The sequence below is a fragment of the Felis catus genome, chromosome C2 (genome assembly GCF_018350175.1).
Source record: "Felis catus isolate Fca126 chromosome C2, F.catus_Fca126_mat1.0, whole genome shotgun sequence".
Lineage (NCBI taxonomy): Eukaryota > Metazoa > Chordata > Mammalia > Carnivora > Felidae > Felis > Felis catus.
The window spans coordinates 1,308,999-1,335,176 of NC_058376.1; the positions used below are offsets into that span (position 1 = coordinate 1,308,999).

At 63.8% G+C, this 26,178-nt stretch overlaps 1 protein-coding gene and 1 long non-coding RNA gene across 6 annotated transcripts in view; both read right to left on the reverse strand.

The window, feature by feature from the left end:
* COL18A1 (collagen type XVIII alpha 1 chain) overlaps positions 1–26,178 on the reverse strand; it is a 91,397-nt gene that overhangs the window by 48,963 nt on the left and 16,256 nt on the right. For 2 of the 5 annotated variants that reach the window (XM_023238615.2, XM_023238614.2), the window contains exon 1: positions 711–2,136. The exons of 1 other annotated variant lie outside the window; for it this stretch is intronic. In XM_023238615.2, the coding sequence (XP_023094383.2) occupies positions 711–2,118 (1,408 nt within the window). In that variant the 5' untranslated portion in view covers positions 2,119–2,136. Of the gene's footprint in view, positions 1–710; positions 2,137–26,178 lie in introns of those variants that run through there. 2 more of the 5 variants (XM_023238618.2, XM_023238616.2) reach the window with 1 other exon arrangement.
* LOC109503259 lies at positions 20,048–23,570 on the reverse strand. The gene is made up of 2 exons (XR_002162137.3): positions 21,531–23,570; positions 20,048–20,162 (listed from the first exon to the last, which is right to left on the reverse strand). It is a non-coding gene; the product is annotated as an uncharacterized LOC109503259 (long non-coding RNA).

The window sequence follows — 26,178 nt, forward strand, 5'->3', positions numbered from 1 at the left end:
GCCTCGAGGGTCAACGGGAGTAGGCACACTGTTCAGGGGCCCACCCGTGGAGACAGAGGCAGCTGGGGGGCCTTTCTAAGGTTACAGCCCTGCCCTGTCCCCTGTCACCACGGGGCGATGGGGCACGGCCCACGTGGGGAGTGAGGCCCAGGAGCGGCCCCCAGAGCTCACAGATCCGGATGGGGCAGCCCCTGACCTCCACAACCCACTGCTCACACGGCTGTGACCCCTTGACCTTCTAAGCAGCAAGAACCCTCCCTCCAGCATCGAACCCTGGAGGCCCCCTCAGCCTCCATGAACCCCCCCAGCCATGCAGACTGGACCACAATGGGCCAGAGGAGCCAGAATTTGGCTGGCGGGTCAGGTCACGGCCTCATGCCTCTGTCTCCACCACCCCCCCCCCGTCACCCCCGTAACTGCGGGTGTCAACGGCTATCTTGGAGCCATGGGGAGGACGGAAGGAGCCACGACCTTCAGACAGGGATTGCTCCCGAGCCTCGGCCCTTGTCGTGCACCGTGCCAGGGTCACACGCCCTCTCTCCCACTCCAGGGCTCAGCCTCCCGCCTGCAAAGCGGCATCACGCCCCCTCTGCCTCTCGCTCGCATCGTGGGCGGGGTGGGGGCCTCTGCTCCAGGCTCACACCAGCACGGCCAAATTCCCCTGGGGGGGACAGGAAGGACAGGGTGGGGAGGATGGGCCTGCCAGTTACCTGCACCCGGCCCAATGAACACGCAGACCCCGTCCTCCTGGGCCGGGAGCGAGGCACAGGTGACCGGCAGCCCGCCCCCGTCCAGGTGGCTCCAGCACGCATCCTCCAGGGCCTCGCAGAACTGGCGGCAGGGCGGAGGGGCGGGCAGCGGGCCAGCACCGCAGGGCGGGGCCAGCAGCAGGCAGAAGAACCAGGCGAGGAAGCGGTGGCAGTGCGTCCGGAGGAGGGGCCCCCACGCCCGCGCCGCGGCCCGCACCTCCTCGCTGCTGGCGTGCCGGAGGTGGTTGGGCAGCCAGGAGCGCCCGATGCCCAGGTGACCGCAGACCGGCAGGGAGGGCGGCAGGGGCAGGCAGCGGCCGGCGGGGCGGGCAGGCTGCCGGGTGGGGGTCGGCAGGTCAGCCCCGGGCAGCGCGGAGTTATTAGCGAGACCAGGCCCCACAGAGTTAGCCACGTGAGGAGCCCAAGCACCCTTGTCCCCGGTGACAGCGGGGAGTGGGATCGGAGACACCAGGGCGGGGAGGTCAGAGGACAGAGCCAAGGGGGCAGCGTGGGCGCCCGGGAGACCCGTCACCAGCGGAAGCAGATGCGGCGCGGGCCTGCGGCTGTCAGCGAGTCGGCGCTGCCGGCGAGCACGGGCGGCCACGGGGGAGGGTCCTCCGCCGTCCAGATCGTGGGGCCGCCTCGGGGACGGCTGTGTCCCCCGGGGAGGGGCCCCGCCCGGCACAGAGGAGAGAGAAGCTCTACCTGGAGAAGATGGCGGCACAGAGGGCTCCCTGAGCGGTGCCCGGGGCCTGCCGGGGGAGGGAGGCAGCTGGGTGGGCACTGGCAGGGTGCCAGCCTCGGTCCTCTGGGTGTCCGGAGAGGTCAGGGCCCTACTGCTCAGCCAGAGAGTGGTCCCGTCCTCCGGGGGGACGCCGGAGGGCCCCGGGAGGGTGAGGGGGGCCGTGGGGGTCCCAGGGGCTGGCGTCTCCGCCCCGGTGGAGCTCTGGCTGGGAGTGGTGCCGTCCCACAGCTGGACGAAGCTGCGGATGCCCTGGGCCACGTTCAGGATCTTGGCTCCGACGCCGGCGATGTTCTCCTCCTTCGTGTCCGGGCCCGCCGTGGAGGCAGTGGGTACGGCGGAAGCCTGGTCCCGGCCGGTCTCCAGCCTCCCCGGGGGCGGCTCAGGGCTGTCAGGGGCTCTCCCCTGCTCCGTGGGGTCATCCCGGGGGGCCACGTGAGCCGCGGTCTCCTCCGTGGGCTGCACGTGTGGGCTGCGCGGGGGCGCGGAGGCCGGTTCCACCGTGGGCCCAGCGGTCCTAGGGGCCCACAGCCAGTTCAGTAGGTCAACCTGGGCGGCCGCGAGGCCATAGGTGAGCAGCAGCAGCAGCAGCAGAAGGCCCAGGCGGCCGCCGGGGTCGCGAGCCATCGGTGCAGTGCGCTCCGCCGGGGCCGCGGGCGGTGTCTGCGTCCCAGGGGCGGGGCTGGCCTGGCCTGGCCCCGCCCTCCCCGCCCGGCCCGCCCGCCGCCTGCCGCTCGGTTGGCCTTTCCAGGGGGCTCCTTCCTTCCACCTTCTCAGCCTGGGCGGAGGGAGAAGGCTCAGACCTCTAAATCGAGGGGACAGGCACCCCAGCGAACTTGTCACCCGTCTTGGAAGCAGCCGCAGACCGCTTCGCGGCGCACCCAGCGCCCTCCGCCGACACGCGTGCCGGCGGCGCAGGCGTGGGGGTGTCCTCCGCGAGAAGGGGCCCGGCCCGGCAGGGGCCGTCTGCTGGGAGCAGGGCTGGGGACGCAGGGCACCCTGGGCAGCTCCGGGCGCGCCTGCCTTCCCCGCGGCGGAGAGCACCCCGGAGGAGCCTGGCCCGGGGCCACCAATCTGTGGCGACGCTGGAACTTCAGAAGTGCTCCACGTTCCAATTCCCCCGCAGCAAGTGCCGCCTCGGCTACGTTCTCCACGGAGGACCCCGAGGGCGGGTGGTCGGGGACCAAGGGGCCAGGCGCCCGCCTGCTCTGAGCCACGCGCTCCTCAGCCCCCCGACCACCGGTGCCCCGGGACGCCCCTCCGACCTTCTCCCCGGAGCCCACGTGCTGGGCCCGACACAACTACCGCGTCTCTGCACGGGTTGGGGAGGGGGTGGTTCAGGTTACCCCGACTCTGCACGGGGCCCCGGGGGTGGGGGCTCCTGTTACCCCGAGAGCTGCTGCGCCCCGCCCCCCTCCCTGGGACGCGCAGCAGGACTGCGGGCTGGCTGGCGAGGCTGGAGGTGCCGCCGCCTCCGGGCCACATTGGGCTCCCGCGGGGGGGGGGGGGGGGGGGCGGGGCTGGTGCTCTGGCCTCTTCTGGGGGGAGGGGAGGCTCCCCGGCCACGCTTACACAAATGTCCTTGCTCACTCGTGCAAATACGCTTGCTCATGCACGCTCACGTGCACTCACACCACACACAGACACACACTACAAACCACACAGACACACAACACAACCACACACACACAGACACACACACACCCCCACACGCTGGTTTTACCACCACACTCTACACCAGATCCCACGTCCCCTCGAACCCGGTCTGCTCCAGGCTGTGGCTGGACCCCTCCTCCCCCAGAGTTGGGTTCAGCAGTCTAGCAGCTGTGGTGAGAGCCCTGAAGACGTGTCCCCCGACTGTCCCCAGCTCAGAGCACTGAGGACACAATCAGTTAACTGCCGTCCAGAGGGCAGAGCCCGGCTGTCGGAGTTGGGAACTCGAGTTTCAGGACAGGGGAATGCCGTGTCCCCCCGAGGACGGGGACATCCATATGCAAACATCTGTGTCTCTGTGAGGCCGCGTTCCCAGCGTTAATCCCCACGATGCTCCGAATTCTCAGAAATGCCCAGAGAATCGTCTCTTTGCTTGAAGATTCACTAATGTGATTTTATGCCTAAAATGTCTCTGGAAAATCTCAGGACAGGAATTCCAAGGCCCTCTCTTCTCCCACTCGTGGGGGGAGGGGACCCCAGGCTGCTCTGCTGGGGGGCAGCTCCCTGATCCCCCCAGGTGGCCCTGTGCACTCAGTTACTCCCTGGGCCCCCTCCGGCAAGGCCAGCCCCGCACCCACTGGCCCGACTCGCCTTTCCAGGCAGAACCGGGAGCGGGAGGCGGCCCTGCACCCCCCACGCCCCACCGGTGCCCTCACACTCCAGACCCCGCCCCTCCTGCCACCTTCCAGAGGCCACGGTCACCTGGGAGCACTGCTAGAACGTCACACGGTTAACCTTCCCCGGACACAGCAGCGCGGCCCCGGGGAGCAGCCTGTGTGCGCTGCCTACCGGTCACCGCCACACACATCACGGCCTCACGCTCGCGGGTGCACGCTCACGCACGCGCACGCACGTGCACACATGTCCCGTTCACACGCACGCTCGCACTCGAGCACGCTCGCTCACTCACGTGTGTGTACACTCGCACGTGCATGCAGGCTCACGTGCACAGACAGCACAGGCTCATGCACAGACAGCTCTGTGGTGTAGACCAGGCTCCCCTCGACCCCTCTTCCACCACGGCTGCAGCAGGCCCAGCTCCTGGGACGCTCCCTGTGGGGTCTGGGCCCGGGGGCTCCGACCGGCTCCGTGTAAAGGGTCCTGTCCGGCTCGTGGGCCGGAGCCTGTGCCTCCCGCTGAGGTTGGATAATCACCCAGTTGCCCGTGGGGACAGAGAAGAAGGGGACAACCCACTTCCAGTGGGTGAGGCACAAGTGTCTTTGGGTCGGGTGCGACACTTCTGAAAGCACTTGGCTGGCCAAGGCCCCAGGAAGCCACTCCTTATGGTCCATGCAAAGCACCCCATCTAGTCGACGCTGCGGCCGTGGCAGCCCCAGACCCGAACACCCGTCTGTGCTGGGTCGGGCCGGGGAGTCCCAGGAGTTTGCTTGGGCAGCCGCGGCCCGACCCTTGGGGAACAGGGGTCAGCCGCCCAGCTGGGCGACACGGGGTGTCTGTGGGCACCGAGGCTCCTTCTGGGCTGCCCCGCCCCCAGCACCACTGCTCCTCGACTAGGCCACCCTGAGGCGGAGGCCACACCTTGGGGGGTGCCGGAGCCACGACTGGAGCCGCTCCCTGTAAAGTGTCTCAACGTCTGTTTCCCGGGCCTGAAACCTGCTAGTCAACAGGGAAAAGCGACCCCTCTCTGTCCGAGTGCCTCAGTGTCCCCAAGAGTCAAAGAAGAGGAACCCCCCCGCGGATGGTCAGCGCTCGGGTCCTTGTGGCCAAGGGAAGCCGCCCCGGGCAGCAGGACCCCTCGTCACGCCCCGGGGGGACTCAGTCACTCGTGTGTTCGTACAGGTCCAGAAAGTAGCAGGGAGGGGTCCGGAAAGCCCCGAGGTGAGGGCACCCAGGCTGGGGACGCAGTCTGGGGACACGGCTCAGGCGGCACTCCAGAGACAACCCCTGCGGAAGGAGGCGCACTGACCCCCACGCGCCCACGGAGGCGCTTCACGCGCTTGAGAAGGTCTCTGGGCACCCGGTGCCGCCCACAGAAGCCCAGAGCGCGGCCCCGTCTGGCCCGGCCAGAGCGCGGGCAGCCTGGGCGGCCTTGCAGCTCCCAGCATTGGGGGCAACCTCGCGCCCCTATGGACAGACACACGGAGAACACACAGGGACCTCGCAGGACAGCAGGGGCTCCGACGAGGCAGCTGCTCCCCCCTCCCCCCACACCAGGGTCTGTCCCATCTTTTGGTCTGTCCGGTCTGGATTCCTGAATAATGTGGTCTTTTATTTTCATTTTTGAAAAAGCACAAAACACCCACATGTGAACAGAAAAAACCAGCCTGCAAGAAACAAGACAACGCTCTGGTCTCAGACGAGCCTTGTGTGAGCTTCCGAGAAGGGCTTTGAGTGCACTCGCCTCTCAGAGAGCCTTCCATCGTGACCTCACACGTCGCCCCTCATGCTGAGGCCCCTTGGCTGCCCAGAGCCCAGGGTCCTCACCCCTTCCTCCCCTGGGCCCATCCCCGCTGCCCCCCGACGCAGAGACCCCTCCTCAGGTAACCCTGGGGCCCTCTTTCCTGCTCCTCCCTCGGAGGCCAGGGACGGTCCCAGGCCAGCCCTGGCATGTGTCCCCGACCCCTGAGGAGCAGACCTGGGCACCCACGCTCCTAGGAGGCAGCAGGGCCGGTAAAGGTCCCTACGCTGTGCATACATTTCCAGCTCTTTCTAAATGAAAACACGACTTTTCATCTTCCTGTGGTGTAACTGGGTTATAACTGCCTAACGCGCCCAAGTGCTCTGCCCAAACTCTGCATTTCGTGGGTGACTTTTTCAAACACGAGGATAAAAGACCGGCTCATCATGAGATGCCCACTGAAGGCTCTGCTCACTGGCGGGCCGCTGCCCCCCACCGGGCCTCCCCACCAGCCACTGCCCGGCCTCGGGGCCACTGTCCAGGTGAAGGGGCGTGAGGTGGCAGGCAGCCAGGGCCCAGGCCGGGGCCCACAGGCACCTGCCCTCCCTGGTGGGCGCTCAGTCACCCGAGGAGCCCGCCTGGCCCCACTGCCCCGTGGGAGCTGAGCACACAACCCCGAAGGGACAGGCGGCGGCAGGAACACGGCAAGCCCCGCCTGATGTCTGACCACCAGAGCGTCCGGTCCTCCCTCTTCAACTCAGTCCTCGGCGCGTGGTTCAAACTCACCCTCCCCACTGTGGGGAGGGCAGAGGCCCCCCACGTTCATGACGATGCGTTCTCAGCTCTTCCCCCAACACCGCTGTGGCTGATGTACCCCAGCATTTCCAAGGCTCTGGTGTCCCTGCCTCCAGGGAGGGAGGGGCGGTCTGGTGGGAAGAATGACCCTCCAGCCTCCAAACTCAAATGCCCTACGGGGACAGTGACACCCAAGGGAACTATCTCGGCTCCCAGCTAACGCCAAGCATCGCCCGGCGCTCCGCTGGGTGGGCTGCTAGTCCCCGCCACGAGCCTGAGGGGACCCTGGGCCTCCCTGGGGGTGGGGGGAGGTCTGTGCAGCCCCACCCCCACAGAGCACGGCCACCCACTGGGAAGCACGGTCACGGAAGTGAGATGTGGTCGGAGGGCAGAGATTCCCCAGGTGTCAAATGTCGCGGGGACCAAGCACCCGCTGGGCTCGGCCTGGCCGGGGCCACCGCCACGTCTACCACCTCCCACCTCCCGATGAAGGCCACCAGGAGGACCCGTGGCCATCTGCCCGGGGCACTTGCCTGAGTCCAAACACGGGGAAGCAGCTGGTCAAGTCGGCCTGGGCCGTTCCACTGGACAGCCGGCTGGACTCCCCAGAGCTGTCCACGTCAGGAAAGACACGGCGGGAGGGGGGTTCCAGAGCAAGGAGGAGAGGAGCCACCCCACCAAGTGCAACGTGTGCACCTCCACGGGTCTGGGGCCGCGGAGCGAAGATATGAGCTGGCTCTGTAATGGACGTCACCGGGCACCGGGGCACATTTGAGTATGGACAGACTCAAATGAGTATGGACAGACCGTGAATTCCTCGCTTCGGGAGATGCACGGAATTGCCAGGGCAACGGTCAGGATGCCGCACCTCACTTTGCCGCGGGAAAGCGTGTACGTGCGCGCATGTGGGTACGTGTGCCACGCGTGTGCGCACGCACAGATGTGTGATGAGCGTGGACATGCACGTCGCAGACGCTCCCGCGTGTGGACACGTGTCCGCGCACGCAGACGTGGACGGGGGACAGGACTGCCCGGAAAACGCGGCGAACGTTAACGGCCCAAAGCGCGGTGCAGGTGCACGTGAGTCAGCAGAGCGCCGGCCTTCCACCCCTTCTGTGGGTTTGAAATGAAGAGCCTGCAGGGAAGACAGATTTCTTCCTGCCATCTTCTTGGGAGTCCTCTGCCGGCCTCACCTCTGGAAACCGGGGGACCCGGCACAGGGTGGTGGCAGGTGCTTTCCAGGCACCACCCCCGTCCCCCGGGCTCCATGTGGGTGTGGACCCCCCGAGCCTTCAGACCCCCAGGCAGGCCGCCGAGGGGCCGGGGCACCGAATTTCTCTTAGTCGATGTTATAATTTGAAGTTCACTTACGCGGAGCCAAAGATGTTAACGCGCTCACTCCCCTCCCCAGGACTCCTCCCAGTGCCACCCTGAAACAAAACACCTACTTTCATAGACTCCAAAAACTCTTCTGAGACCCAAGAGTCTCTCAATGCAAGAGTGCATTGGCCCTGCCGGTGCCTTGAAGTTCCATACACGTGGTAGAATCAGTTTGAAGGTCCCGACAGGGCATCCGCGGGGGTCCGTAAGGTCGCACGGCTCTGCTCACGGTTTGGGACGCGTGCCACCTTAACGGTGGGAAGTCTCCCGATCCGCGAACACTGAGTGTTTTCCCATTTATTTAGATCTTCCTTAAGTTCTCTCAACGTTGTTTTCAATTTCCAGAGTATACGTTTCGCACTCCTTTTGTTGGATTTATTCCGAAGTGTTTTATTCTTTTTGTGCTTTTGTAAATGGATTTTTTTTCCTTAATTTCATTTTGGATCATTTGTTGCAAGTGTATAGAAATGCAATTGATTTTTTACAACGAACTTGTACCCTGCAGCTGAAATTAGCTATAACTATTTTTCACGGATTCCTTAGGACTCTGTATCTTGAAGATCACGTGATCTGTGAACAGAGTACAATGTTGAATGGAAGTGGTGAGTGGGGGCACCCTCGTCTCGTTCCTGACCTGGCGGGGGGCACGTCCGGCTTTCCACCAGTAGGTTGGACATCAGCTGTGGGTTTTAGGAGGTGCCTTTTATAGGGTTGAGGAAGTGCCCTTCTATTCCTAGTTTTTTGAGTGTTTTTATCACAAGAGGGTGTTGAATTATCAAATGCCTTTTCTGTGTCTTTTGAGACAATCACACAACTTTTATTCATTCCATGGATGTCACGCATTACACTGATTTACAGATGTTAAACCAGCCTTGTGTTTCCAGGATGAAGCCCAGTTGGTCCTGGTATACAATAAGTTTTCTATGTTGCTGGATCTGATTTGCTAGTACTTAAGGCTTTTTGTATCTGCATTTATAACTGATACTGGTCTGTAGTTTTCTTTCTTGTGACATCTTTGGTTTTGCTGTGCAGGTCACACTGGCCTCACAAAATCAGTTGGAAACTGTTCCCTTTTTTTGTTTCTTAAAAGAGTTTCTGAAGAACTGGTTTTAATTCTTTAACTGTTCGGTAGAATTCAACAGCAAAGCTGGGCTTTTCTTTATGGGTAGTTTTTGGATCATTAAATCAATCTCTTTTAACGGCTACAGATCTATTCAAATTGTGTATTTCTCATTAAGTCTCCAGAGCGCCTATCTTTCTAGGAGTTCATCAATTCCACCTCAGTTGTCCAATGTGTTGACATAACCATTCATCACATTGGGCTAGAACATTTATAGGGTTCAAACAAAACTGGGGGACTCCTGCTTCCCCATTTCAACACTTACTACAAGGCTACAGTGACCGAGGCAGTGTGGTGCCGGCCCGAGGGTGGACTCATACATCTCTGGTCAACGACTTCTCAACAAGAAGGCCAAGATTATCCAGGGAGAGAACAGCACTTCAACCAACGGTGCTGGCGCAACTGGGTGCCACAGGCAAAAGAACGAAGTGGACCCTTCACACTGTTGACAAAAATTAACTTCAAATGGATCGAAGACCTAAACGTAAGAGCTACAAGTGTAAAACTCTGAGGAAAACATAAGAGTAAATCTTCATGACCCTGGACTTAGAAAGGACTCTGAGACTATGATGCCAAAAGCCTAAGCAACAAGGGAAAGAACAAAATCGGACTAAATAAAAATGGAAAACTTCTGTGCTTCAAAGGACACCATCAAGAAAGTGAAAAGACAACCCATAAAATGGCAGAAAATATTTGCAAATCACGTGTCTGATAAGGGACTTGTACCTAGAATCCGTAAAGACCTGCTATAACGCGACAATGAAAACACAAGCCACCCAACTGAACAGGTGGCAAAGAGGGGCACCTGGGGGGGCTCAGTCGGCTGAACGTCTGACTCCTGGTTTTGGCTCAGCTGATGATCTCACAGCTCATGGGATCAAGCCCCGCGTCGGGCTCTCCATTGGGTATGAAGCCTGCTTGGGATTCTCTCTCTCCTTCTCCCTCCGCCCCTCCCCTGCTCTCTCTCTCAAAATAAATAAACTTAAAAAAAAAGTTGGCAAAGAATCTGAATAGACACTTCTCCGAGGAAAACATATAAACAGCCGACAGGCGCGAGAAGAGACGTTCGCTATCGTCAGTCATCAGGGACGCACAGAGCAAACCCACAGTGAGATGCACTTCATGCCCGCCAGGATGACTAGAATGAAAAGTCAGAGGGTCACAGTGGTGGCAGGGCGTGGAGAAGTCAGACCCTCTCACACTGCTGGTGGGAAGGGAAACTAGCACAGCCCCCAGGAAAACAGTCTGGCGGGTCCTCAAATAATGAACCATCGCGCCGGACTCTGTGTCCGGAAATCCCACTCAAGAAATAGACCCAAGAGAAATGAAGACACGCACCCCACAAAAGCCTGCACGCGACGTTTAGAACAGCATAATTCATCACGGTCAAAGGGGAAACAACCAATGCCAAAGGACAGACGCAGTGTGGTCCGTCTACGCACTGAGTAGCCCTCGGCCACGAAAGGGACCGGAGCTCTGACGCCGGCTGCACGCAAGGGAGCCCTGGAAACAGCCCGCTGAGAGAGGGCAGCCGGCCACGGAAGGCCACACGACCGGCTCCCTTCACATGAAATACCCAGAACAGAGAGATCCATGGACGCAGCTCAGTGGTGGTTCGGGGCTGCGGTGGTCGTACAGGGCTTCTTTCTGGGGCCGTGAAATTGCCCCGAAGGGCTGTGACGGCCGTGTGTCTGGGAAACCTCCGCCTTGTACAAAATTCGTTAGCGCATCGTACGCCGGGTCCGTTACACCAACGTGAAGACGTTTCAAAAACGCACCAAGGGAGGTCATGTCGTGCCTTGAAACCGCACGATCTTAAATTAGATGCCACCTAGTTTGCATGAATTTGGCTGTTGGCGAGATTGGTTTTTTCGTACAGGTGATGACAGCATTTCTGTCCTTTATAAATTCCTGTGTGTCTTCACTTGGTGTTCTAGGGACGTACTTGCCACTTTTTTGTTAAACGAGGGATATGGACACGGGGTCATCCTCGCTAAGATGGTTCCCAAGGTGACCCCTGGCCTCTCGCGAGACACACTGCGTCTCACGCCCGGGGAACGAGGTCTCCTCCCCGCCGTGGCCTGTGTGCGCTGGTGCCCAAGCTCGTTCTCTACGCCAGCACGCTGGCAGAGCCACGTGGGGGCTCGCGGCGCCACGTAAGGGGCGCTTACTCTGACGGGGCGCGTTGGAATCACGTTCCACGTCCTCGTGAGCGTGGAGCGCAAACCTCACCACCCGCTGCCACCACGTGCGCTGGAGAACTGGGAAAACCGGAGCCCAGGGGAGGAGGCAGGCCAGTCTGCGGTGGGTGGGCGGGCAGGGGCCCCCCACGGAACCCTCTCCTGTGTCCCTGTGCATTAACCCTTCACCTCGTGGGGACATACCGAGCTCCCACTGGGTGTCCAGGCCCCGCCCCGCATGCTGACGATGCATCAGCTCTGGTGCACGAAGGTCCACCGCAAAGGGCACGGGAGGGCACACAGGTGACCGCCCCAGACCAGGACACGGGACAGAGGGAGGGTGCATCGGGGAAGGCGATGCGAGCCCCTCCCCACAGAGGAACACCAGATTCTTCTGTGCGGACCTGGCAGTAGCTCGGCCACCCTCGGGGGGAAGGGGCGGCCTCTGCCAGCCAGCAGGGAGGACGGCGCCCTTGCTAGGGGTCCGGAGGGTCAACCAGCAGCGGTGTTTCCATGAGGCCTGTTTAGCAGGTTATCTACCAGGAGCAGAGTCCTCCAACATGTGCTGTTTGTGTGTGTTTTTCCGGGAATGGGGCCACACGACGGGCCTTTCACATACAGGCTCTTGACCCAGGAAATTAATATTTGACTCGGTGTTTTCGGCAGAGCCTCCCGGGGACCTGGCATCCAGAGCGTCACATCCCTGCTTCACTCCTCAGCGGCATGGACCGTGATTCATCCCACGACCCCAAATATGGCCACAGTGCACCCCCAGCCTCGCGACCTCTCAGGACCCGGGACAACAGCGTGGGGAGGACTTGGTGCCCAGCCGGGGAGGGGCCGGTGGGGTCCTGGCACCTCCAGGATAGGGGCCATGGGGGGACAAGAAGGGGAGGGATGTGGAGAACCCTCAGACCCATTTAAGCTGTGAGCAGGCCGATTCGTTTCTAAGGGCTTGACGGGTTGCTCATTAACTGGATTTTTAATGGAAGGCTGGCGGGCAGGCTCGTGAGGCCAGGTTCCCATGGGGAGGACATGGGGTAGTGCTTAACTTGTTCAGCCCCCTGATCCGTGGTGACCACGCTCCAGTCTGGCCGGGGTGATGGGTCAAGCACGGCCTGTGTGCCGACACCCCAGGTCTACCAATGCCCACGAGGTCCCACACGGCGATCACGGCCCCTGTGCCCGGCCAGGGCGGTGCAGGCTGGACCCCCTCCTGACCCCGGACCACCACGAGGACAGCACCCGGCTCTGCTCCCTGTCCTGATCTCCAGAGGCACAGCAAGGATCCAGAAACAGCCGTCTAACAGAGAGGAACCCACGGGGCACGGCGGCGTTTGCCCCGCGTGTGACGGGTGTCTCCACCACGGACACAGAGGACGGGGGACACACGGCCAGCTGCGTCAGCAAGCCACCCCAGACACCCAGCGTGCACCCGGCCGGGCAGGGCCTGTGGGCACTGCACTCGGGGCTCACACCATGGCACCCAAGGCGGGACGCCCACTGGCTACAGCCCCCCTTCTTCCCTTCACGTCCCCAAGCGGCCAGATGCTGCACAGAGCGCTTGGTCCATGGCGGGACCTCGCTCGCCTCCCGGGGGGCACCCTCAGGGAGAGAAGGGCCTGTGGGGTCGGGGCCTGGCCCAGCCGCAGCTCACCTGGCGTCTACCCCCCACCCCCACCGGCTTGTGCGTGCTGGTCGGCAGGCGGGTCGACACCGTGATGCACGACAACGGTCCCATCTTCGCGCGGAGGCTGCAGATGGCAGAGGCAGCCAGTGGAAGGACGCGGGCGAGGACGCGCTAGGGGGCAGGGACATCCCCGCGGGGGAGTATGATGAGGTTCGCTGAGAGCAGAACGGGAGTTTTGCCCTTGTCCTTGTCACACTGCGGTTTTGTGAATTTGGGGTTTGGGGTGGTTTTTTTGTTTTGTTTTGCTAATTATAAAAACAAAACTCACAAACGAAGTGGGGAGGTGGCTCCATCACCACTGCCACAGGACCGTGACCTTGTCCCACGCAGACCTTGGCCGGGAGCGGTCTGTGGTCTCAGCCTGGCCACGGCCGCCCACTGGGGGTCAGCGCAGTGCACCCTTCGCCCTGCCCTGGCCTCGGCCTCCCGGTCCCGGTCCTGCTCCAGGGCATCGGGAAAGCAGGGGAGGCGTGGGCCCGGGGCCCCCGCAGACACAGGCTGCGGCGAGTCTCACGTGCTCCTGGAAACTCGGCCGGAGACGCCTGGCAGATGCGAAGGTGACAGATGGCCCCGAGAACCGGCTGGGACCTCACCGCCGGCTTCTCCCGGCTCAGCTTGGATTCTGGAGGCAGGAACGGGGAAGCAGAGGGGCAGACGTGCCCGCCACTCGGGGAAGACGTGGGAACGTGCAGACCTCCAGGCTGCCACACACCCACCCCCACCCTCTCGGCACCCGGCAGCTGTCTCCAGGCCGCCTCCCCCGGGCTCCCAGCTGGCAGCGCCTCCTGGCACGCCTGCCCCAAGTCTACGCCCGGGCCTGCGACCGCTCTCGGTCTCTATTTCCCATCTTTACTCAAACACGAGCTGTTTCCTAACCTGGGAAGGCAGGAGACACGATCCCACGTCGGTCACACAGAAGACACCTGTTCACAGATGACACGGTGGCCCCAGATTGCGGCCTGTTGCCCTCCAGTGCCACCGGGTTTGTGTCTCAGCGGCGGGCGTGGGGGCTGCCTGAACCCCTACCCGGGGGAGAGGACTGGTGCACTTCTCCCACCTGCCGCCTGCGTGGGGCACCTGGGGGCTCTGCCCTCCCACCCATGCACATGCGCTCGGGGCACCAGGCTCTGCCCTGCACCTGCGGGGGATGTGGATACACACTGACTTCTGAGGGCACCTCCCACCCGAGAAAAACAAGACCGTTTTTGTTCCAGGTGACAAAGCCAGGTGGGGTGCCAGGAAGGGAAAGGTGTCCAAGGACGTAGAGGGGGAGGGGCACTCGATGGCCTGCTGCAGAATGACCTGGGAGGAGGTGGTTGGCCACGGTCCCCAGTCTGGTGAATCCACCTGCCCTGCACACAGAGAGGAGGGCCTGCCCGGGGCCCCCACTCGGGCCCCTCCACAGGCCACCGAGCCACCCCTCAGGACTTCCGGTGGCTTGTCTCTGGCAGGCTCACTGACAGCCCCCCCCGGCCCCTCTGTAACATCACACGCCGGGAAAGGCCACAAATCCCACTCGGAACCCCGGGAAGGTAACTAGGACGGACGGGGGTCACGACAGCCACGGAGCAGACAGCTGTGCCGGGAGGGAGCCCTGGTCTGTGTCTCCACCTCACGGGGCGTCCGCCAGCAACACCCTCCGGGGTCCGGGCCTTCTGTCCCTTCGCCGCCACCCGCCAGCGCCACGGAGCGCCACGTGGAAGGAGCAGGGTCAGAGGCCGCCAACTAGCCTGCGATGTCTGTTTGCTTTTGCCCAGGGAGCAGCCGGACACGCTTTGGCCCCGGCCGCACACAGCGGGGGCCGCCCTCCCCCACCCGCGGGCGCGTACAGAGCCGGTGCCGAGGTGACCGCACAGGGCACCCTCCAGCCGTCACCCCCCGGCGGTGCTGACCCACCGTATCCCAAGCCACACGAGCTTCACGAGCCCAACACCGTCCAAAGAGGCAGCGGCCAGAGGAAATTCTGCCCCGGACGTGGACCGGCTGGACCCGCCGCTCTCCGTCTACACTGGGATCCCGGGGCCCCGCCTGCGGCAGGCTGTCCAGCCCGACTGACCAGCAGGGGGAGACGCAGACCGCGCAGACCTTAGGCTTCAGGCTTCTCAGGCACAGGGGGCCTGACCCCAGCACGAAATGTCCCTCCTCAGGGGCCCGACTTTCTTCGAGTGTAAAGGGGCAAACTGTGAGATAAAGGCCGGGCCCTCCTCTGCCCACACGCGCTCAGGAGTGGCCTTGGCACAGAGATCCCACGGTGCTCCCCGCCACCCTGGGTCCACCCGGGCTGGGGGCTAACCCACCCCACCACCCCGCACTAGGGGCTCCCACCCTGCACTCAGGGCTCCCCACACCACCCGCCCCCACCCCCGCTGTCATTGGGGCTCCTCCTCGCTGCAGTTGGGGCTCCTCCCCACTGCATTCGGGGCTCCCCACACCGCCCCCTGCACTCGGGGCTACCCCCCTACACTCAGGGGTCCCCACACTGCACCCCCTGCATTCGGGACTCCCCCTCCCCCATACCCAGACCCGCCCCCCCCCCACATACTTGGGGCTCTCCCCACACTCCCGCTCCCCTCCTAGCGCTCGGACCTTCCCCCCACCCCCCCAGCACTCGGGGCTCCCCCCGAGCGGAGCTGACGGTGTGCATGTTGGTGGTCAGGGAGGCACTAACACACGCCGGCCAGTCCACACGGTGCACAGCCCTGCTGCCCCGTGGGTCTCTGTCTGCTCTGGCTGCTCTGAGTGACGCGGGACCTGATGTCCTGCCCGGTGGGTGCTCTTGTCTGTGGAGCACAGATTCCAGAACTGGGAGCATCGGGTCAAGGAGGTGCAGATCCTAGAAGCAGCAGAGAGGGCGGGGCTTCTGGAAGCGGTCTCCCCGATGGACAGAAGCGGGCGGGGGCTCCTGCTTCCTCTGCCCGGTGTGGCCCCGGGCACGTCCTGCCTGTTCTCAGGGGTCCCCCTCCTCCGGGCCCCCTCCTTTGGGGGCTCCTCTGTCACCAGAGGCACACACAGCCTCTAGTCACAGGTCTGCAAACCCTTTCGTCTGGTCCACTCTCCTCCTGCAGCCTTTTTCCCTTCTACGTGCTTGGGCCTCCACTCGTCCCTCTGGTCTCCTGAGGGTCCCCTCACATCTGCGTCCCCACCACGAGCCACTTGCTTTTCAAGCTGTGGACGAGGACTGGCTTTGCCCCCAGTCCGTCCTGGCAGATGCTTTCACGAGGTACAGTAACAGTGGCGCATGAGGCCGAGTTGCCGTAAACGCTCCTAAACAGCTGCTGTCACTTTCTTTTCCTGTTTTCCGTCTGATACTTTAGTGACCGTCTCTAGGCCTGCACCCGTCTAGGCGGGCTCCAGGGAGGGGGCCACCGTTCACCAGGCCCCAGCTGGGGGGGGGGGGTGAGCAGGCCTGGGCCCAGCCCTCCAGGGTCACAGACCACGGAGTTCGGAGGGGCAGGTCTGGCCTCTCCTGGGTCAGCCCGGGCATCCAGGCAGGGGCGCAGGTGGGGGCCAGGAGCCCAAGCTTTCCACCCGCCTGCCGGCCCTGCTGTGTCTGGAGAAGCGTCCCTTGCCATCGTCCGTGACGGGCTTCCAGCCGGCGGGACAGACTCCCGCACGCTCGCCCGCGTACTGGAAGGTGTGCACCAGCCACAGAGCTCCGTCCACGGAACGCGCCACAGGCAGGGCTCTGGCGAAGGGCACCCTCGCCACGGATGATTAAGGGGCTCCTGCAGGCAATGCCGGCACCTTCTGTTGGCGTGCCATCACCTTGGGACAAGCTCCCGGTTACACCTGCCGGCAGGGGGATGGGGGGGGGTGGCGGGCAGGGTGAGCCTCCTTCCTTCCTGGGCGTGTTGATCCAAGCTGGGTGTGTGACCGGACTCCACAGAGGCCCAGCACCTCACGGCCCGGCTTGCAGAGTCCCGGCACGCTCGCTGAGAGGGGGGCTCTCCGTGGGGCGGACGACGGGCCAGTCCGGCAGGCAGAAGAGGACCAGGTCTTTCCCTCCGCACCTCTGCGGCGGGAGAGCCTCACCTCCTCGGAGGCACCATCCTTCCTCCACGGCGGCGGCCCGAAGCTCGGGGAGGCTTCCGACGTGCGCCTTGCCGGAGGGAGGCTGTGACGGAAAGCTGCGCAGGCGGGGGCCGGTCGCGTGAACCGGCAGACGCAGGCGGGACGCACAGACCGGCAGACTCGGGGACGAGTGTCCTCGGCGCCCGGCGCCATAGCTTTCTGAACTCAGCTCCACGCAGACGTCGACAGGCCGAGCGGGGGCCAGGAGCGCAGGGTCGGCCGCCGGGAAAGCACCCTCGGTCTCGCCACGGGCAGGGTGTCTGTCCTCTCACCGCCGCGCCGACAACCTGCCCGTGCCACGTAATAAGCGAACCCCTCTCGCCACGAGAATAACGAGGCCGCTTTACCCCACGTAATGCGTGTGACCGCGTGGCTCTCGTGGGCCGGGCCTCCTGCCGTGCCGATCGGACAGTGAGCACCCGGCCGCGAGGGGCCCCGCGTGAGAGGGAGTGGGTGTGCCGCGTGTGACACACCCACCACCTCCGGGGCTCGGCAGCTGACCGGGCCCAAATGTCTGGGGGGACGGCGCCCCCTGCTGACCGGAGGAGCTGGGGCCGGACACGGGGCGTGCCCCACTCTCCATGCCGGCCACTTCCCAGCACAGCCCGGACAGCGGCCTCCGTCCACGGTTTCGGCCCAGCCACCCTGTCCTTCTCCCCCCGGATGAAGCTGGAAATGGCTATCCCGTTAAGGTCACAAGATACGCGGTCTGCAGGAAGTTAGAAAGCTGAACACGGATTCACCTGAAGACGGGCTGGTTTTACGGGGCGCCGGGCACGCACCCTCTTCATGCCCCCCCCCCACCCACGGCTGGACGGGGCCCACGAGGGCGTCCAGCGGGCGGAGGACGGCACACGCACCAGCGTCGTCTCCCCCGAGGCCGGCCGGCTCTCAGACACCCCGCACCCGGCTTCAGGAAGCAAGGCTTTAGATGAGTTCCCTTTGAAAACAGTCTTTCTCAGCCAGGACGGCGTGTACAAGGGCCACACTCATCCTGCAGTCACACAGCGCGCCCCTCTCCTCCTCCCCGGGAGGGGGAGGCGCGTGGGGGCCTCCGGCTGGACCCCCACCCCGTTGCCCCCACCTGAGAGCTTCTCAAGGGCCGGGGGCCAGGAGGGGCTCCCGGGTCGTGGAAGGGACCAGCGTTCACTTCCTGATTAACACCTGCACGCCCATTCGAGGGCAGGCCCGAGAGGACATCAAGGGGGGCATCGAGGGAACCCACTAGGTCCCCACAGCGCCTCAGCCCCGGGTTAGAACTGACCCCTTCACCTCATGGGAACCTCCTGGGTGGTGCCGGCCCCTCCCTACCTGCCTCCACACACAAGTTCACATTTCCGATCCCCGTTCCCCACGTCTATACCCTGCCCACCCCACCAGGCTCACCAGCACTCCCTAAAGACCCAACAGGCCTCCCTCACCCCCCACACCCCCCACCTGACAGTGGGGTCCGTGCTGACGCTCCCTCTGCCAGCCCCCGGCACTCACCAAGGATGGGGCCGCCCTTTCCCTGTGGCCTCATGGCCACAGCTAAACACTAGATGCTGGTTAAACGGCTGGCCCTTTGTACCAGCCCGACCGCTCGCTCTGGGGTGGGGTGGGGGGCTCTGCACCAGCCCAACCGCTCTGGGCGGAGGGGCTCCGCACCAGCCTGACCACTCCCTCTGGGGGGGGCGCTGCCAAACCTGCAGGGAAGGGCCTCCCTGGCAGGGATGTGGCCCCCAAACCCTGCACGCAGTGACACTGAGGAGATGCGTCCACCGCCTCGCTCTCCCTCCCACCCTCCTGCTCCACCCCACTTCCTGGGACCCGCACCTGCACCGGCACCCAGGCAGTGGGCTCACCCACCCACACCTGCTAGTCCGTCTGCTGCTGCCCTCAACCCAGGGTGTGCGTGAGCTCCTCCCCCACCTTGTGCCCAACAGGAAAGGACCTGTGGTGACAGAGAGCAGGGTAGGAGGTGCTCCGGAGACAAATCCCACTGCCCACCTCCCTCCAGAACACCACATGGGCCAGACACCCCTCCTCAATTTATTCCCCACCCTTGATAAGGGTCTTCGTGCCTCGAGCTCTTCTCAAACTGTAGCCTGTCTGTGTGACATGAACAGTGACAACAGCAAAGATTTTGACTCCAGAATGGGCTGTTCAAAGGCCCTGGGGTCGACCCACACCCAGAGCGACTCCAGCACCTCCCGGTGGAGGTAAGCGTCTGCAGGAGACAGCTCTGGGCCTGAGCCCCCAGGACCCCTGGCCGGAACGTGGCGGAGGCCCCATCTCTCCCCCAGTGACCAGCCTGCCCCTCGGATATATCCACCACCACCTGCGTGTAAATAATCACTCGGTAAGAACACGTATGAAGGCAGAAGGTCTGAGTTGCAGATTGTCTCTTGCTCCCTCTGCGTCTCCGTGTTGATTTTAAACGTAGTCCTAACAGCCCTTCCCATCAACATCTTTCACGTAAAGTCCACCTTGACTGTGAGGCAGGGGGTCCAGAGCTGCTGTGAATTACCCCAGGAGAGCCCGGTGTGGCCGCGGGGCAGGCTGGGCAGGGGAGCATTTCTGAGGCTCCCTGTGAGACGGGGGGAGCACTGGTCTCTGAGTTAAGGGCAGAGCTTTCAGGAGGCTGCACATCCGTCCCCGTGCAGGGTCGCCCTGCCGTCCCGTCCTGCTCTCCAAGGCCTGGTGTCAAAGGGAAAAGCGCTCCTGCACCCCCACCCCCAGAAGTTTCCAGGGCACTCACCCGGGGGGCCTGGGGGGCCCCGGAGAGGCACCTGTCCCCCAGCTAAATGCTTCCCAGTGCCATCTCGACACCCCCACAGCCCTCCTGCGGCCACCACCACTGCAAGCCCACCCGCAGCAGGGAAAAGCGGCAGCAGGGGGCACAGAGGAGACACCCAAGTCCTGAGGTCACAGGGCGGTGGGGGAGGGGGCAGGGCGTGCTGATGCCGAGCGTCCTGCAGTGGCCCGGACCCCGCCACTGGCCTCCTTGGCTCCTCAAAGGGCCACCCCGGCCTATTCTTGCAGACGGGCACCTCTCGTGAGGAGACACCAGGACGGGACAGGGTCCGTGTGAGACCTCTTGGCCTCTGTGGCTCTCCTGCGCCCCAGAGGGGGCCTGGCTGGGAGGCCCTGGGGAGCCCCGGCTCAGCTCCAATGGCCTCTGGCGCCCACGGGACCTGGGACCGTCCCAGCCGTGCTCGGCAGGCGGCAACGGCCTCGTGTTTTCAAGTCAGCTAAGAAACTACTTATAAAAACAAAGGATTTTTTTAATTAAAAGAATTGTATGAAATGTCCCATCATCCAAACTTCCGCCCGACATCTGAGCAAACTAGATGTGCTCTCTGTCCTTGTTCTTCCAGAATGCTTGAGGGTGGAGAGAGATTAAACATTAAAGAGAGTCTGACCCCCTTCAAAATGAAACTTGTTGTTATTTTCTTTGGCTAAACTATTAAGTCCAGTTTCAAAGAGGATTAACATCTGTGCACGCTGCTGTCTTTCTCCAGACCCTTTCTGGAGCTTTCCCACACGGTCATTACGGTGAAGGGACGGGGGCTCTGCGGGGGCGTGTCTCCGGGTGGCATCACGGCCCGTTCGGCGTAACTGTGCCATCCCTGACTTCCATCCGAGGAGCGGTGCAGAGCTTTGGGCAGAGGGGACCAGACCGTTCCCTTCCCAGGGACCCCTTCAGAGGCCTCAAGTCACATCTTCACACGGGCACAGAGACTGGACATCATCCCGGCGACCGTGCGTGGTGAATTAGGTATGGGAGTGTGGACGATAGTCTCAGGAGGCTGTCAGGGGGCCCACCTGGGGGGACCCGCTTCGGGGGGAGCCCACTGCTCAGCCCGTGAAGTAGGCCGGTCCTAGAACGAGCTCGCAGGAGCTGCCTTTGGGGGTCCCTCCCCCATCCCTGGTGCTTCTCCCCAGGCAGCCAAGCCTCAGGCTGGCCCCTCTCCCGTCACCGTCACCGGGGGCTCCCCACTCTGCAGGACGCCCTCCCACCTGGACACGTGACCCTCAGGGCAGGGCCCCAGGCCCAGGAGCAGAGAAGGCGCCTTGGCCCCCATTTACACTGATGGAAACCTGACCGGAGGAAGTCACCTGACGACGTGAAGGGTGGGGTCCCCAAGGCCTTCGGTGAAGGCTTCCTGTCCTGGACCCATAGAGCCCAGCCCCACCGGCTCCCCCAGCCTTACCAGCAGCCTCCCCCCCGCCCCCGCCACACACACTGATGTGTCACACATGGAAAGCCTCACAGAGCTGGCTGGGGGGCGTGCCCTGGGGGCCTCGGGGAGAATTCTTTAGGTTCCGGAAATGCACCCAGCACAACTCTTGGGCCTTGACAAGGGACACCGTCCTCTGGGGGCCTCAGGAGCCCCCATCAGAATGAGTCCCCCTTCCCCAGGCCCTAGAAGCCTGGCCTCCACCCCCAGGCACGGCCGCTCTGTGGGGGGTGGGTCCTGCCCGCCTCCTCGGGGCTGCAAGCAATGGGAGGGGAGTCTGCAGGGGGCTCCGGCCTGGTCCCTGCACACAGCGGGCGCTCAGGGAGCTCTTCGCAAACACCCACCTTGGCCCCCAGCAAGCTGGAACTTGAGAGACGGGAGCTCTGTTCTGTCTCAGACCCCCTCCCAGGCCTGCCTGACAGCCCAGATAAGCCGCTATGAATGGAATGTGACCTCTGCCTGGGACTCAGCACCCCCCCACCCCGCCCCCGCCTAGCAAATAAATCACCTGGAAGGAAAGTACCCAGGGCCTGCCGGACAGCACAGTCCCACGCAGGTTGCCGACGGTGCACCATGGCAGGTGTGGCTGCCCCCTCACGTTCCTGTTTGTCCTTCAGACACGGCCCCTCGGTCCCCCACTGCCCGGCAGACCCGTGTGGGTGTCCACACTGGCAGAGCCCGGTGATGCCGGCCGGCCGGTCCACTCACAGCCTGCCTGCCTGATGGAAATGCTCGGGCGGGGGCATCTGCCAGACGCGTCTGCCAGGCCATAAAAGGTCTCTCCGTGTGGTCTCTGCCTAGAAATAAAAGCAAATTCGCCCAACCAACCAGGAGACCTGAGGCCACGATGAGCCCTCTGCACATTCTTGGGCTTCCAGAGGCTTAGGCAGCCACCCACGTTCTCCATGTGCCTTTGTAACCAGACCCAGGGGCAGCAGGAGTGACCCCGAGCCGCCCCGAGCAGACCCAGCCCCCTCCTCTGTACTCACACGAGCCGGGTGGGGCAGAAGCCCGGGGCGCCCACCTGCAACCCCCTGGGGGGCAGCCGGGCAGGTGGCTGAGCCCCCTGCCCCCCATGCCCTCCCCTCCCTGTTAATCCACTCAGGATGTCGCAGGAGGAGGGCGAGCTGACTGGAGCTGGGAGGACCTTCTACCTGCTCAGAACTCCAGCCCAGACTCGCCACACAGGGTCCTGGTGCACGCAGGGACACGGACATGATGTTCTCTTCACGGACACGATGCTGCTTCTGGGCCCCCTGCCGCAGCGTGGGAGCTCGAGCAGGGCAGGCGGGAGCCCTTCGCAGGACCAGAGAGCCAGGCCCAGGAGTGGACGGGCCCGGGGAGGTGGGGAGGGACACGGCTGAGGCTCACACAGGGGATGCGGAGACCAGGCAGAGAGACCCCGACGGTGGGGGACGGAGTGGTGGGAAGAAAGGCACCCCGCAGCCTCTGGCCACTCGCAGGAACCGCCAGCCGCAGACAGCCATCGACGGCAACTGTGAGCCAGGGCCCGCGGCCCTGGCTGCACACCCCCGCGGCCCCCTCCTGCCCCCACCTGCTCTCAGGCACAGGGGCTTTTCCACGTCTGTGGGGTCCTCTGCTCCCGGCCTGGGCACCGCTCAGAATTTGAAACCGTATGCTGACTCCAGCTCCGCTGCGGGACCACGGAGAGGGGAGACGCGGAGAGAGGGGACCCCGGAACCGGCCTTCCTGGGACGCAGCCCCAACCGGCGGAGCCCTCTGCACACGGACGAAGGAACAGCCCCACGTGAACGCCCTGCCCAGCGTGCGGGGTCTTCGGGCAGCGCGCTGTGTCCCACCTCTGGCACTCGTCTCCCCTCCCAGCCAGCAGCGCGTCCCTCCCCCCGCCCTCCCTGCTGAGCTCTGAGAGGGCCAGCCAGGGAGAACCAGGTCTCGCCGTCCTCACCGCCCGGCCGCGCCTTCGGTGCTGGCAGAGGCTGCCGGCGGGGAGGCTGCCCACACACTTTCCCACAGGACACGCGAAGGAGGGTTTGCAGATACTGCCCTCGCCGTTTTTAAGGAAAGCCAGCGTCCTCGGTCCTGAGACGTTTCAGTTCCATGAAAAACGTAGAGGTTAAAGAATCCACAGGGCGCTACTATGCAGCCATCACAAGGGATGCAGGACTGGCCCACACTGCAACGTGGAAGGACCTGGAAGGACCTGGAAAACGCCGCGCTGGGTAAGAGAAGCCGGGCGCCACAGCATGAGGACCGCAGGAGTTCAGGCACACGACATGCCCGCAGCGGGCAAACCCACGGACAGAAAGGGGCCGTGGTGGCCGGGCCTGGGGCAAGGGCATGGGGGTGCCCTGCCGACGGACGGGGGCCTCCCCGATGAGTGTTCCAGAACCAGACACGTGACGGTTGCACGACATTGTGAATGGAGCAAATGTTCCCGAATCGTTCACTTTAAAATGGTTAGTCTTGGGGCACCTGGGTGCTCTGTCGGTTAGGTGTCCTCTTGATTTTGGCTCAGGTCATGACCTCACAGTTGTGAAATGGAGCCCCAAGTCAGGCTCAGCTCGGAGCGTGGAGCCTGCTTGGAATTCTCTCTCTCTCTCTCTCTCTCTCTCTCTCTCTCTCCCCTTCTCTCTCCTTCTCTCTCTGCCCCTCCCTTGCTCATTCTCTCTCTCTCTCTCAATAAATAAACTTTAAAAGATACAAATAAAACGGTCAGTTTTGGGCTACGTGCATTTTACCCCAATAAAAAACGTTAAGGGATTCTTTTGCTCCCCGGCCTACAGAATTTACAGCACGTGACCCACAAGGCCCACCTTGTGTTGTAGAGTCTCCTGACCTCCATCCCTGTCTCGGGCCATGCTCGCTGACCACGACCAGTGCCTGGGGCGCCAAGGTCAGCCTGCCTTCCTCACAGGCTGTCCTGCCCTTTTCACGGAGGCCGCCCCATCACATGGCCCATGCGAGGCACATGACCTCACCCCTACCTGCTCCCCAAGCCCCAACGGCCACTGCCCGGCCCTTGTGCAACGGGGGTGAAATGTACCCTCAGAGGCACTCGAGGAGGGACGGGGTGGGGGACGCGGGGGAGGCGGTGTGAACACGACCATGAGACCTGGTGTCCTGGGCTCCCAACACGGTGCTGGGAAGCAGCCCTCGCCTGGGAGGCCCCGGGGCCGTGAGTCACTGAGCCTCATTAGTCAGACCTGAGCTCATGGCCCAGGTGTGAGCCTACATCCCGAGGCCTCGGATTCCTGCGGCCTCGCCCCCTCTGTACCCGGCCACAGGCCCAGTGCTCCCCCAATCAGAGTGAACTGTCTGCTGGGCGACAGAAATCCGACCCCAGTACCCGGTGGGACTGCGGGCGACCGCCCGCACGGGACGCTCAGGTCCCAGGGAAGCAAGCCCGCATCACGAGGGCCAAATGGAATGCTGTGAGCTGGGGAGTAAGTCAGCCCCGCAGCAGCACAGAAGCCTCGGCAGGCCCACGGGAGCCTCCCGCCAGCTCGGACGGGCTGTCCCGACACGCAGGGAGACGGGTGAGGTCAGGGCCGGGATGGGCCAGGGGCAAGAGGGGGCCTGCCCGGAGGAGGCGGTGCACAGCCCACGGGCTCCGCCATCTCGCCAAGCCCGGGTGGGGCCACGGGAGCAGTCGGGCCGGGGGATGAAAAGCCTCCTGGGCTGCCAGTGGGCGAGGGGGGTCCCCACCCGCCTCCTGGGGTCCACGCCCAGAAGTGAGTGGGGGTCACGGGCAGGGAGGGGCCCAGGGACCCTCTGGGCAGGTTGGGCACGTGTGGGGGCAGGCAGCAGGCAGGGGATGTGACATTTTGATGTGGACGCCCCGGTGAGAAGGAGGCAGAGATGAGGGAGGGCACAGAAACCCCACGGGGTCCGGGTGCCTGGTAGGCTTGCAAACGCTCAGAGGAACCCTGGTTTAAAACACGCATCGCATGCCACCGGCACACGCACGGTCCTTGTAACGAGGTGCCTGTGAAAGTGGGGGTGTCCTATTCTCTCAGACCCGCTGGGCACACCCCCTCACCTCTGTCAGGACAGCTCCCTCCCCAGCACATTCCCGGGGCCCCGCAGGGCTCCCCAGCTGAGCCCCGAGCCCCTGAGGGAGCCCGGGACCAGCAGGCCCTGTGAGTGAGCGTCCGGTGTCCGCGGGGTGGTGGGGGAGGGCTCTGCGCCGGGGAGGAGGGCGACAGAAGTAGGGAGTCCAGGCTGGGCCTTGCATCCGGGATGTCAGATCCTGACCAAGAGGCACCTAGCTGGTGGCCGGCCAGCAAAGCCCAGCGGACAAAGCACGGGGCCGCACAAACCAGGGGCTGGGGGCCCTGGCTCCCGACACGGTCCTCAAAGTCGCCAAGCCCTGGTGTGCTCAGAGGCCTCCCGCAGGGCGCCGTGGACACCCCCGCCGTTCCCAGGGCGCCTGCAGGGCAAACATGAGAGCCACTGCCCTCTCTGCGTGGGCGCTGGGTCTGGCCTGTGTAGGCCCTAAGAGCCTGGTTCTACACGGTTTTCTTCAGAGGAACAGGCACCCCCAGACCCTGCCTCGGCCCACCCGGTCCTCACCTGTCGTCCACAGATCGGCCAGCCGGCCTCGGGGCAGAGGAGGTGATGCCGTGCCCCAGCCCCCGAGGGTCACGGACACCCTTCACCTGAAAACACAGCCTGGGTCCTGCTCCAAAGCCACGGCAGCCTCCAGCACTTACGTGGGGGTGGACCCCGTGGCTAGCGGCTGTCTTCAGCCGGCCGGGGTACCCGGCCTGTCCCTGCACAAGGGGCTCGGCTACGGCCTGACCCTGGAAAGCAGCACGGGTGCCGGGCCAGCACCGCTGAAGATAAGCGGCCGAAAACAACTGTTCGCGGGTCACGCCTGGGCGCACCTGCACAGAGACGGCTCTCCCAGGTAGCGAAGACAGTGGGGACGGCGAGCACCGTGTGAGGGACAGAAGGACGGCCCTGCGCACAGGGGGCGTGTGCGGACACAGATTTAAGTTGAGCATTATATCCGGACCCTCGAATGCTCGGCCGGCCTGCTTTCCTCCCTCTCCCTACCTGCTCCTGTCCTCAACGCCATTAGCGTGAAAATCAAACAGAACCAAGTTCACATCGAGGCCCAGCTCCGTCCTTCAGGGCGCAGGAAGAGCCCTTAGCCCCCTACGTCCAGTCGC